Source organism: Oreochromis aureus, linkage group 11 (assembly GCF_013358895.1).
Source record: "Oreochromis aureus strain Israel breed Guangdong linkage group 11, ZZ_aureus, whole genome shotgun sequence".
In the NCBI taxonomy this organism is placed as follows: Eukaryota; Metazoa; Chordata; class Actinopteri; order Cichliformes; family Cichlidae; genus Oreochromis; species Oreochromis aureus.
Window position 1 is genome coordinate 23,516,426 of NC_052952.1, and position 11,936 is coordinate 23,528,361.

General features: G+C 41.3%; 2 protein-coding genes across 3 annotated transcripts; one reads left to right on the forward strand and one right to left on the reverse strand.

Annotated features, from left to right (window-relative positions):
* Positions 1–24: 24 nt before the first annotated feature.
* si:ch73-54f23.4 (zinc-binding protein A33) lies at positions 25–4,418 on the reverse strand. The gene is made up of 7 exons (XM_031744241.2): positions 4,355–4,418; positions 2,414–2,529; positions 2,146–2,241; positions 1,740–1,973; positions 1,231–1,253; positions 962–1,077; positions 25–873 (listed from the first exon to the last, which is right to left on the reverse strand). The coding sequence occupies exons 2-7, from the start codon at positions 2,483–2,485 to the stop codon at positions 320–322; spliced, it is 1,095 nt and encodes a 364-aa protein (XP_031600101.2). The 5' UTR covers positions 2,486–2,529; positions 4,355–4,418; the 3' UTR covers positions 25–319.
* A 1,228-nt stretch (positions 4,419–5,646) lies between these two features.
* On the forward strand, positions 5,647–11,385 carry ino80e (INO80 complex subunit E). Of its 2 annotated transcripts, none has more exons than XM_031744272.2 (8): positions 5,647–5,745; positions 6,051–6,133; positions 6,219–6,289; positions 6,376–6,428; positions 6,531–6,612; positions 8,445–8,565; positions 8,889–8,987; positions 10,567–11,385. In XM_031744272.2, exons 2-8 carry the CDS (start codon positions 6,053–6,055, stop codon positions 10,771–10,773), a joined length of 714 nt encoding a protein of 237 aa, XP_031600132.1. In that variant the 5' UTR covers positions 5,647–5,745; positions 6,051–6,052; the 3' UTR covers positions 10,774–11,385. The 2 variants fall into 2 exon arrangements, with proteins under 2 accessions (XP_031600132.1, XP_031600130.1); XM_031744270.2 differs by having other exon boundaries at positions 5,701–5,948.
* The last annotated feature ends 551 nt before the right edge of the window (positions 11,386–11,936 follow it).

Sequence of the window (11,936 nt, forward strand, 5' to 3'; positions counted from 1 at the left end):
AAATGACAACCTTAAAGAGTGAAGGAAAGTTACAGAAGCAGTGACCTGTGTTTATTTCATAACTGAGTTTTTCCATTTAAACCCTCTTTTACCAGGAAATAAGTGCATAATCAATGAGAGGCACTTTCTTTATCTTATAATGGGAGACATAATAGAATCAGTGTAGCAACTATTAATTTTATTTTTGACTGATCTAGCCAATATACTCTTGAGTAAGATGTTAAGTAATCCAGTTGGAGAGGTGCTTTAAAAATGAAAAATCATGATGAAATCATTGCCAATTAATTCTGCTAATGTCTTAATGTTCGGTTCCAGCTTCTTATAGGGAAGGGATAAAGATGTTCAGTGGTGCCGTATTCTTTCCATAATCTGTGTCACATGGGTTGTAAAAGGGAAACAGAGGTACCTCCACAGCGCCCATGGAGAAGGTGTAGATCGGTGCCATGGTAAGGGCATTATAAAAAGTCACCTCCTCCTTTTCACAGTCCAAGAAGACGCCAATGCGGACGAGGCAGAGCGACACCTTGATCTTTATCGGGTCTGGGTCAGTGCAGGCTAGGATAGAGCCGCTCTTCAGTGCCAAGGTCCACAGGCCGTTGGAGGTGCCTGTGGCAGACATCTCCCCTCTTGGGACGTCTTCTCTTGCCACACCCAACCTCCACGCCGTCTTGCCCCCAACCTCCACCTCCCAGTAGTGTCGCCCCGTGGTGAAGCCCTCACGGCCCAGCACGCAGTAGTAATAGTGAAACTGCCGCGGGTTGGCCTGGAAGTCTTTTGTGTCTTTATCCTCATCGAACCAAACTGAAGTGCAGGACTGGGAGAGAGTCAGATTCGGGTGTGCTGTTTCAGGGTCAAAGGTCACTGATGTAATATCTAGAAACAGAAACAGTTTGAGGACAGTGACAGCTGCTGCTTATTCACATGGGTATTGCATTGCATGAATGATACTGTATGGAAATACTTGGGTAGAGGCAGCTCTTCATGTGTTTCCATATTCTGTACTGGATGGGACCGACAAACTGGCCAGAGCGAACCTCTGTGTCCACCTCCGCTGGGAGAACAAAGCTGACCTGAGATCTGTTAGGACACAGAGGGAAGGACTGAATGGTAGGAGGTCCATCTCACAGAGGCAAACTGATGCCAAACTTCCATACACACAGGATAAATGAGTTAAGAGGCAAAGCCAAGATTCAGATTATTTACTAAAATCACGCTATTGACAAAACGTACCTTTTAATGAGATCTTGAATTTCCTGTAAGAAAAGAATTCAGCCTTGATTAGTTAAAACAACATAACAGAGCACTTTTCTCGTAGAAAGCTTTGTATTTGGACACGTGTCTCCTGTTTGGCCTTTCGTTTTCTAAATGAGAAACTGCTTTTTAATCAAATCAATCAAATCTAATGTAATACTTATTGATCAAATAAGTGCCAGTAAAGTGGTGTTGTGTAAGGGTGGCCCTTTGTAAACATGCATGCTCTAACTGTGAAAGTGTTTAAAGAGGATGAACAATTATAGACAGTTATTTTTACTCTAAGGCGAGTGTGTCAAAGGAGCAGGGTGGAAAACAGTGGCTCTAGATAAAGCACTGTATTGCTGCTGCTCCTCACCACACACATAAACCCTGCCTATCAGCACACCACAGCTTTGCAGAGTATAATTAGAGTCAAGCTAATAAAAGCCCAAGATTCATTAACAATCACACGTCGTGTCTTCTTATTCGGTGACACTCTTCCTCACTTTCAGCAGCTTAGGACTGTCCTCTTCAGTCAGCTTGTTGTTGAGCACTGAGATGGCTTTTTCCAGATCTCGCCCTTGCCCCGCTATCTTCTTCTCCCTCTCCTTCAGCTGTTTCAGTTGCTTCTGTCTCTCCCTCCTCAGTCGCTCCAGGTCCCTACACTCCTCCTCATCCAGGAAGCGGTGGAGGTTCTGAAACTCTGCTCTGATTTCCCTTTCTAGGTCATCAAACCTGTTCTGAAAGATAAATCAGGGAAAATGGAAAGAAAGCAATTTAGTGTGTAGGTCAAACTGAAGGGTTTCTGTGTTTAACCAATGCTGGCTTCAGCACACTCATTTAGTCTGCAATAAACTGAAATAATTGTGTGTAAAAAGAGATAAAAGATAATGAATAAGGCGAGAATGGTACCTCTACTTCCACTGATTCTATGTATGTCTCTCTTTCTGCTTCTCTGCACTCATCTACCTCATGCTTGATTCTTTTAATAGCCTGGATGAGCTTTTCCTGTAACACACACAAAGGAGACATAACCTTGCAGATAAAATACAAAGAGAACAGGAATCCTACTGCAAACAGTTTTAAAAAAAAGAAGCTAAAAATAAAGAACGTTCGAGAGGTAATGTGTCTGCTGTTCCAAACACAGCAGCAGGTGGAAACCATAAAACACGTAGCTTACCTTTTGACCACAGAGAAGGCTTTTTTGGCAGTTGTTGTTGGTGTCTTTAGTGTGGTTTTGGTTTTGGTACATTCCAGTTTTCTGTGTATAGGACAGAGCTAGGAACAAAAAGACCTCTGTGAAATTGAAATAAGAGCGAAACATGGAGTTAGAAGGAGAGAAACAAAATTAATGACATACAGCACAAACACATCAACATGGGGAGGGAGAGCAAAGGAGCGAGAGAGGGAAAACACGCATGCCAGCACAACGAGAACAACTGTGAGATACAGTCAGACTATTAGAGCAACACGGACGTACATCCAAGCAGAAAATTAACAAGAGGAAACGTATTGACAAGCACAGATCAGCAGCCACAGCCTGACTCGAGAAAATATGGCTCCATTAAAAGTAAGGGAGGAAATGGAGGGGTGGGAGAGAGGCAGATGACTGGAGCTGCCAGGAGGGTTTGCTGGCTGGCTGGGTGGTTGGCAGCAGCGATTTATGGCAGCACAGACACAGAGGAGTCTATTTCTGTCTGCCAGTGTCTTTGGAAACAACGAGAGGGGCGGCAAGTCAGTGAGATATTGTGTTTCATATCGGCAGTTGTTTTGCCTGGAAGGGAGACAGTGTGTGTTTATTTTTGCAAGGTGGCTCTCTGATATCTGCCTGATCTGGAAGGTGCATTAAAAGATGCTGTTTCGCTATCGGTGCCCTGCCGGGTTCTATATCGACTGCAAGGGGTGGCATCTTGAAATGTGCAGTCAGCGTTTCCCTGCCCTTGGAGAAACACTATCTGCGCCCCACTGCTTCTTCTCACTTTCTGTCTTAAAAAAACAAATAAATAAATAAACCTCCCTCCAGCCTGTCCACTTATCAAACTTTTTTTTTTTATATCTCTCTGCCTCACCCACACCCCATCAACTCCCCCACACACACTCAGGGGTCTGGCTGTGGGCTACGTGCACTGAAGCAGCATCTCTGCAAAATGTTCTTCATCTATAATTCATGGTGCTGGGTGCTGGCCAGTGACTGTGCTGAACTAAGGTTGAGCAGAAAATTCAGTGCACCGCAGCATGCGGCAGGTGGAGGGGACAGGGAGATTTAATAAAATGCAGACTCTTGACGCGCATGCATGCTACGTAACTCTTGACTGAGGATAAAAGTAGCTGTAAAGCATTGCTGGCTATCAAATTTAGAGATTTAGAATATAAAAGGATGTTTCATGAGCTTTTTAATCACTGTTGTGATCGATTCCTAATAAATCAGGTCTAGTTTCACAAACTATTGTGTTACAATACTAATACAGATAATGCTTAATACATAGAAAAAACTACTACTAATAATATATGTCTAATACTTTATACTAAAAGAAATAAAAGACATCTGATGCTTGCATTTGTTCATGTGGAACTTTTCTTTCTCTAAAGATTTCTCTATAAATTTATAAAAGCTTGAAATCTGCACATATTTGATTTGGTATGGGTTTTACTCTGGATGCCCTCCCTAACACAATCCTCCCAGGGATTTGCGTCTCCTCTTCATCTTTATTTATATATTTAGAAAAATCCGAGAAGTTCCCACCATGCAGAAGACAAGGGACTAAACACACAAGAGAGGATACTATGCCAAACCCAAGTTTGGGACATCGGGCACAGAAAATGGCAGGGAGACATATCTAAGGGAGTTCAGCAGAACCGCAGAGCAAAGAGAGAGAGAGAGATGAGGAGGAATAATATGAGGAAATTTGATTTGCAGGAATTCACATTTTGATTACTCCTCATAGGCCAGAGAGAAAAGTTCAGGCTACGGGAGACTGGGCCAAGGTAAGCCCATATTTTGGTTTTCTGCCCTACACTGTTCCTTTCAGTGAGTACATACTTTTTTAAGTTACAACCAGAAAGTTGATCCAAGTCTGCATAACAGGTCTTCAAAAATATGCGCTTAAGAGGCTCAACTTACTTCCCCAATGGCGCCGATGTTTCCACTCCTGCAGATGGAAAATATTTTGTCCTGGGCACAAATGTTTGATGGACCTATGCAACTTGATTTTAATGATCAAGAACAGAATAGTTTTAGAGCACTGTGCAAAAGTTTTGAGCCATCCCTAATTTCTCTCTTTTGTGTAAAAACATGCAGACATAAATGGAAATTCGGAAACAAGAATTCTAATAAGCTTGATAATTAATATGCATGTAAAAAGGTATGACTGCATTTATTCTTCAGCACAGCCAGAACTCTCTGAGGCCAGCTGACCTGTAATTGAGAAGCCTGTTTGGATTAGTTTTCCTCTTCTTTAAGTTCATTCAGAGTTCTTCTTTGGATGTTGCCTGCCTTTTATTCTACTCTTTGTCAAGATGATCCCACACTGCTATGTTGAGGCCTGGGCTCTGGGGAGGCCAATCTATGACTGATAGTTTTCCATTGTGAGTGTTTTTTTGTTTGTTTATTTTTTTGCTTATGCTTTCACTGGACTGGCAGTATGTTTGGAATCACTGTCATACTAAAACTTAAAGTAGTGTCAATTGAGATGTGTTATAGATGATATTGAATGGCTATACTTTTCTGGATTCCTAATTTCCCAGATCCCAAACACCAGTAGTTGAAATGCAGTCCTGAAACATGACACAGCCTCCACTGTTTTACAGATGGCTGTAGACACTCTGTTTAGAACAGAGTGTCTACAGTCATACCTCTCTCAATTAGAACCAAAAGTTTCAGTTTGGATTCATCACTCTATAAGACCTGTTGCCCTGTTTACCTTCATTAAAAATGTCTTCTTGACAGCTGCCCTTCCACTGATAAGGCTTCAGTGAATAGTGAATGGATCAGCTGAAGGTCCAGATGGGTTGTCCACAACACAGTAGACAACCCACGAATGAGGATTATACTAAAAAAGTGCTTTGAGTGCTCAAATTCATAGAGAAGCACCATGTATATACCAGTCCATTTTAACAAACAAAAACACATTCCTTTGAAAATAGTCAGCTACATGGACTGGACTGAAAATGAGCTAAAACGAGATAAAAGGAAGACTTTAGAGAAGATGCATGTGTGTAGTAAAGGAGGACATGCAGAGGGCTGGTGTGACAGAGGACGCAAGGAACAGGGTCAGATGGAGACAAATGATCCGTTGTAGTGACCCATAAAGAGAACAGCTGGATGACGATGAAAAAAGAAGAAGGGGTTTTAAATATAAAACATGAAAATGCCGGTTTTCCCACCTTTGTCAGGATTTTTAAAGTTGGTACTTCCACTCCAGCCCAGGAGGTGGCGGGAAAGCACCGAAATTGTGGATGTCAAACAACTGTAATAGCAGAAGAAGAGGGACGCACGAATACGACGTCAGATAGGTAAACAATAGCACGTCCCACGGCAGACTCAAGAGAGAGGTGTCATGAGCTAAATTAGCTTTAAATTCACCTGAGTCGTGCTAGCATATTTTGTAATAAGCCTGCGTAAACATTTTGAACTGTTCGTGGCGCTCTAGCTACAGATAGCAGGCTAGATATCGGAGCTAGCTGAAGGTACGGAGGCTGGTTCCGCTGGAAACAAAGTATGCGCTTTTACGGACACTACCTGTTATAAAACGATTACAGTTAGTATCCACAGCTGCTGGCAAACTTCAGATTTCATGGTTTAATTATTTGCATTTTAGACATGAACGGCCAAGCGGACGTCGAAGTCGACTACAAGCGCAAATACAAAAATCTCAAACGGAAATTAAAGTTTCTTGTCTATGTGAGTGTTTTCATTTTAAACCGTCCCATTGCCTCTGCCGTGTCTGTCTTTGCGCTGATTTCGTTTCGTTGGTTTCCTTTTCCAGGAGCAGGAGTGTTTTCAGGAGGAGCTGAGGAGAGCACAGAGGAAACTTCTGAAAGTTTCCAGGGACAAGAGGTTTGTGAGGATTCTGTCTTCATGTAGGTATGCTTTGTGCATCCTAATGGAAATGCAAAAAATAATTTTCTATACATGTTTTCCAGCTTTCTTCTGGACAGATTGCTGCAGTATGAGCGAGTAGATGAAGACTCATCAGGTAGATTAGAAACATCAAACCTTTATGAATAAAAAAAAAAAGAAGAAAAGCTGCTGCTTCTGAATTCCTGTGGATCAATTTTGTCTTTGTTTTCATCATCAGATTCAGAAGCAACTGTTTCCTCAGAAAACAGTGAAGGGGAAGGACCCAGAGAGAGGGAAAGAGAACGAGAGGGAGCGAAGAAGTAAGTCGGCTATTTAAGTAAATAAATTACCAGGTAGATCAACCAGAATCATTCACTTTTGAGTAGGTTCATATTTAACCTGTTATTTCCACCCTCCACAGACGTCTTGTGCAATGCAAAGTTACCTGTTCACTTTGCATTGCACAACACTGTGTTTTATAAGTATTCATAGTAGTTGCATGCTCCCTGAATCACTCATTTTACAGTTTGAGCCCAATGAATTCTGGTGTTGTCATCTTGGAATAAACCAGTGTATTCAGGGAAGAAAAAAATTCAGTGATGGAAAAATCCCGGGCATTCAGTGTATTCTGGTAGTTCGCGGATCTCATTTTCGGACATATAACACTACCAAACCAACCCTAGACAATCTGAAGCCAATTGGGGTGGCCTGTAGCTCAGGAGGTAGAGCAGGTACTGATCGGAAGGTTGGTGGTTCAATCCCTGGCTCCTCCAGTCTGCATGCCAAGTATCCTTGGGCAAGATACTAACCCCAAGCTGCTCTCCGGTGCATCCATCGGAGTATGAATGTGTGTGAATGTCGTTAGAAAAGCAATCAGTTTAGAGTCAGTGCTTGTGAGAATGGGTGTGATTGGGTGAATGTGGCATGTTGTGTACAGCGCTTTGAGTACTTCGGGAGAGTAGAAAAGTGCTATATAAGAATCAGTCCATTTACCATGAAGCAACTACAGATCATAACACTGACCACACAGGTTCCCATCAATCTGAAGTTAGATAAATCTCGGATTATATGACCACATGATCTTTTTCCACTGCCCAAGATTCTAATCATTATGCTCCCCAGTAAACTGAAACCTTTTTTCCCAATTAAACAATAAGTAGTTTTCTTAACGCTATCTGTGGAAATACCCTATCTTTAAGTATTAAACATAGCCATGTTGTATAAATTGATTTCACCAAGTATTAAAGTGATCTACAGTCATTTGATCATCACCACTTCCAAGTTTAATGATGTATTGAACAGTTCTTAACCCAATTTTAGTAGTTTCAGAAATCATGCAGAATGGATGCAGACCATTAATTTGTCCCTTTTGAAGTGGAGCTCCATATATGAAACATGTGAATTATCACAGTAATTATTGGTGGAAGGCTCTTTCCTATTCGAGGTGTTAAATCCAGGTGGTGACTGGATTTTGCCAGTCAGTTTATATTCAGGCATTAAATGATGTTAAGGTACAGGTTAGAGTAGTGATTTCCCTTTTAGTGTGAGTCTCTAGCCAACACTAATAAATCATGAAGTGAATATTTTTACTGTTTTACAGTGGCTGAATATTGTTTTTCTCCCTTTTCTTAACTGTGACTAGCTAGCACAATATAGTGTTTTCACAATTCTGGATGAAAAAAAAAAAAATTTCAGCATAATCTCTCTGTCACCCTGTCTCTAAGGGAGAAGGTGGCTTGCCCTCCCACTTAGTGACAGGGTGAGACGTTCAGTCATTTGGGAGGTACTAGGACTAGTAGCAGCAAAATGTTCCATGCATGTTCTACTGGGAGTAGGCCCCGGGATAATCCCAGGACACGCTGTTCCACCGAATGAGCTGGAGGAGGTGGCTGGGGAGAAGGAGGTCTGGCTTCTCTGCTGCCCCAACGTTCCGGCCCCGAATAATCAGCAGAAAATGGATGGATGGATATGCAATGAAGGCAGAAGGCGGGGGGGGTAGGGGGCATTTTAAAGCAAGCTTTATTTGGACTTACTTTAGATGTCCAAGCCAAGTAAGCCTGTTAGGACATTTGAGTGAAACATTTGTGCTTTCTAACTGTTAAACTAAACACATTGATATTTCTTTTTATTTAATCCATGACCTTCTTTTCAGGCGAAAAAGTAGTCCCGGCGCGTGCCTCCCTTCATCATCATCATCTCCTCATCTCTCCCTGCTTTCCCGTCCTGGTGTGAACTCCCTGCAGTCATCCGGCTCTGGGGCCTACCTCAACGCTGTGAGTTTCTCTTTCCTCTTCTCTTATCTTATTGCGACCAACAACAATAACATTGCCGTCATATTCATCTTCTCATCAAAGAGCATAATCTGTTTTTTTAATTTTGCATTACTTGATCGTTTTATCATTTTATTCACAAGTCTGTTCCTTGCTTTTTGTTTTTAGATTTATAATTGCTCCACTGTCTTTTTATTGTTCATTCTTCTGTGTATGTTTTGTTTGTTTTTCTGTGTGTCTGTCTTATAAACTGCCCTTTGACTGTGTGCATGCGTGTTTGTGTGGTCATTTGACAATGATTTGGGGCCTGCGTGTGTGTTGGGCAGATGCCCTTCCCACCAGAGTATTTGGCTCCCCCAGCTGAACGAATGAAGAAAGAGAGAAAAACAAAGACGGCAAAAAACAAGAAAGAGACTACGGGGAAGGTGAGAGAGGAAGAGGGGAAACAAGATGTTCAGAGATAAAAATAATTATGATCAAACAGATACACTTCACGCTTTACTCTCACAAACTGTACACAAACCAGCTATTTATATTTGATGGCCCGGCAGGCTGTTTCCAGTATTTTCAGTTTAGATGCGTATTTATAACAAAGTAAAAAGCATCTAAAATATATCTATTTCATAGTGTACAGTTTTTCATTTTTATTGCTCTAACAATGGCATTTCAAGACCCTTTTGTTGAGCCCCAAATCCATTACAAGTTTTATAGTATACCTGAAAAAATATATGAGTGCATGTACAGTTGTGATAAAAAGAAAGTGCACCCTCTGTCAATTGTAAGGTTTTACATATCAGGATATAATATTTAAAAAATGATCTGGTGTTAGGAGGTTTTAAATGGAGCTAAATACAACCTGAGATAAACCACATATGGCATTATACACTGTGTCTTTATTATTTACCAAAAACATAAAATGCAGAAGCAGTTTGTGGAAAAACAAAGTGCACCCAATGACTCAGTAGCTTGTAGACCCGACTTTAGCACCAATAATAGGAAGTAATTTTTTTCTGTGTGACTTCATCAGTCTTCTTCAGTTCATTGAGGTTTGTTGGCATTCATTTATGCACAGCTCTCTTAAGGTCCCACCACAGCATTTCAGTCAGGTTGAGGTCTGGACTTTGAGCCATCACACCTTGATTCTTCGCTTTTTCAGTCATTCTGTTGTAGAGTTGCTGCTGTGCTTAGGATCTTTGTCCTGTTGCAGAGTTAGCCAACAGATGATGTCATATTTGACTGTAGAATGCTTTGGTATACAGAGGAGCTCATGCTCAACTCATTGACTGCAAGGTGCCTGAATCCAGTGGCTGCAAAACAAGCCAAGTCATCATCCCTGCACCACTGCACCTGACACTTGATATGAGGTGTTTGTGCTGACAGGCTGTGTTTGGTTGTTTTGTATTTTTTGCAGTTTCTCTGAGCATTGTGTGTTCAGACCCCATTCCTGTGAGGATTGGCAGCTGTCTTGAATGTTTTCCACTTGCAAATAATCTTTCTCACTGGAGAATGATGGGGCAGATTGTTTGGAAATGCCCTTGGGCAGCAACGATTGCTTCTCTTAAGATTGCTGATCATTGCTGATGGCTTGTGTTAACACACATCTGAATGCTCCAGATCAGAAAACTGCCAAATTGTCTGCTTTCATAGAGGTGCTCACATTTGCTGATTATCAGTTAACCAAGTGCATTTGATTAGCAGCATCTGGCTGCTACCTACACTCCTAATGACACACTGTAATATGTAATTGTTGTGGTTGTATTTACCTCATTTTAAGACCCACTAAGGACCAGGTGAATTTTTTCTTTTAAATTCCATCCGGATACATAAAGGCTTAGATTTTAAATAGGGTGTACTGTCTTTTTATCATGACTGTACATGCTTTGTCCTGATTTACTCCGTTCATCTGTGACATTACCATCAATCCCCACTCATCATTCTTTTACACTCCGTCCATCCCTCGCTCTGTCGTTCCAAACAACTTCTGCTTCTTTCTGATCTTCTTAGGTCGTTACTTCAATGGCAGCTAATTACCCATCAGGCCCTGCAGCTCCTCCAACAGCCAGTGGCCACTTCAGCTGGGTTCCTAGACAGATGTTTAGCGGAGATGCAGCTGAGGAGGAGGGCGAGAGTGATGGAGACAGCGACAGAGGAGACGAAGACAGAGGCGAGGGAGACGAGGCTGAACTCGTCATTGACATCCCTAACGAGTGAGCCTGAGTGTGTGATTAGATTTATTTATAAGTAAGGGAAATGTATGTGGATGTAAGGTTGAAAATAGAACAGGGCTGAATGTATATTGCATTGAACAAACAAGTCCACACTTTTGAAAGGAGGGTCAAGCTCCCCCATGTGGACTTAAGCTTAACTGCAGCAGCGCTGTCCAAACAATATCATCTGAAGTGTGTTTGTAAAATTATGTCGGGTTATTGGTCTGTGACAAAAGTGGATTAAGAGAGATCTAGCATCACTGAGCTGGATGGATACTTTACTTTGTACAGCGGTTTCAAACTACCTGCTGATTATTTTTGTCTAAACATCCAAACAAACTGTGAATACAACTAGGTGTGTCCTTTGTTTTTTATTGCTTTACAGCTGTCTCAGACTTTGTATTGTAGAAGTGCTGCAGTCCTTTTAAAACTGTTCAACTGTGACATAAATGTGTGCAGCTTTAAGTTTTGTTTACTTGTTACAGTTTTGACATTTCTCATTTGTACTCACAGTTTATTTCATCAAATCGGTCAAAAATTAAAGTTTTTCTCATGAATGGGTGTGTATCGTTTTTGTACCCATCCAACTGTGTCAGATTAAAATAATTTCAGCAGACTAAAAGTTTTTATTTAAACTTCACTTGTGTGTGTGTGTGTGTGTATTATTCACAGATTCCACCGAGGCAGCTTTACTTAAACAGAAAGTGTTTATGTGTTTACCAAAATGCATTTGTAATATATCTTTTAAAGTGAAAGTGTTAAATTGCTCTTATGTTGTGGCTTATTGCCCCACCCTGAACTCACACCCTGAAACTCTCATTCCACAGCTACACACAGACACTGAAGTAGGCAGTCATCTTTGTACTGTTGCATTTGCTTTTTTAAATATTTACAACACTAAAATACTGCGTAAACTTCATGTCCATGTCACTTACTGCGTATGACTGTGTTTGCTTGCTTGACCTCTCTGCAAAGGAATCCTGATACCGTTGTTGACTGAAGCCCGAGGGTACATTTGGCTCATGTTGGCCATAACTTTTAAGCAATGTGAAGGGAGCATGGCGCGACTCCAGCTCTTGATGACTAAAAGAGAGTGCACGATATTTTTTTCCGCTGACTCTAGAGCCGTGGTATTACATGCAAATTTTTGTTTTTGCAACATAATGA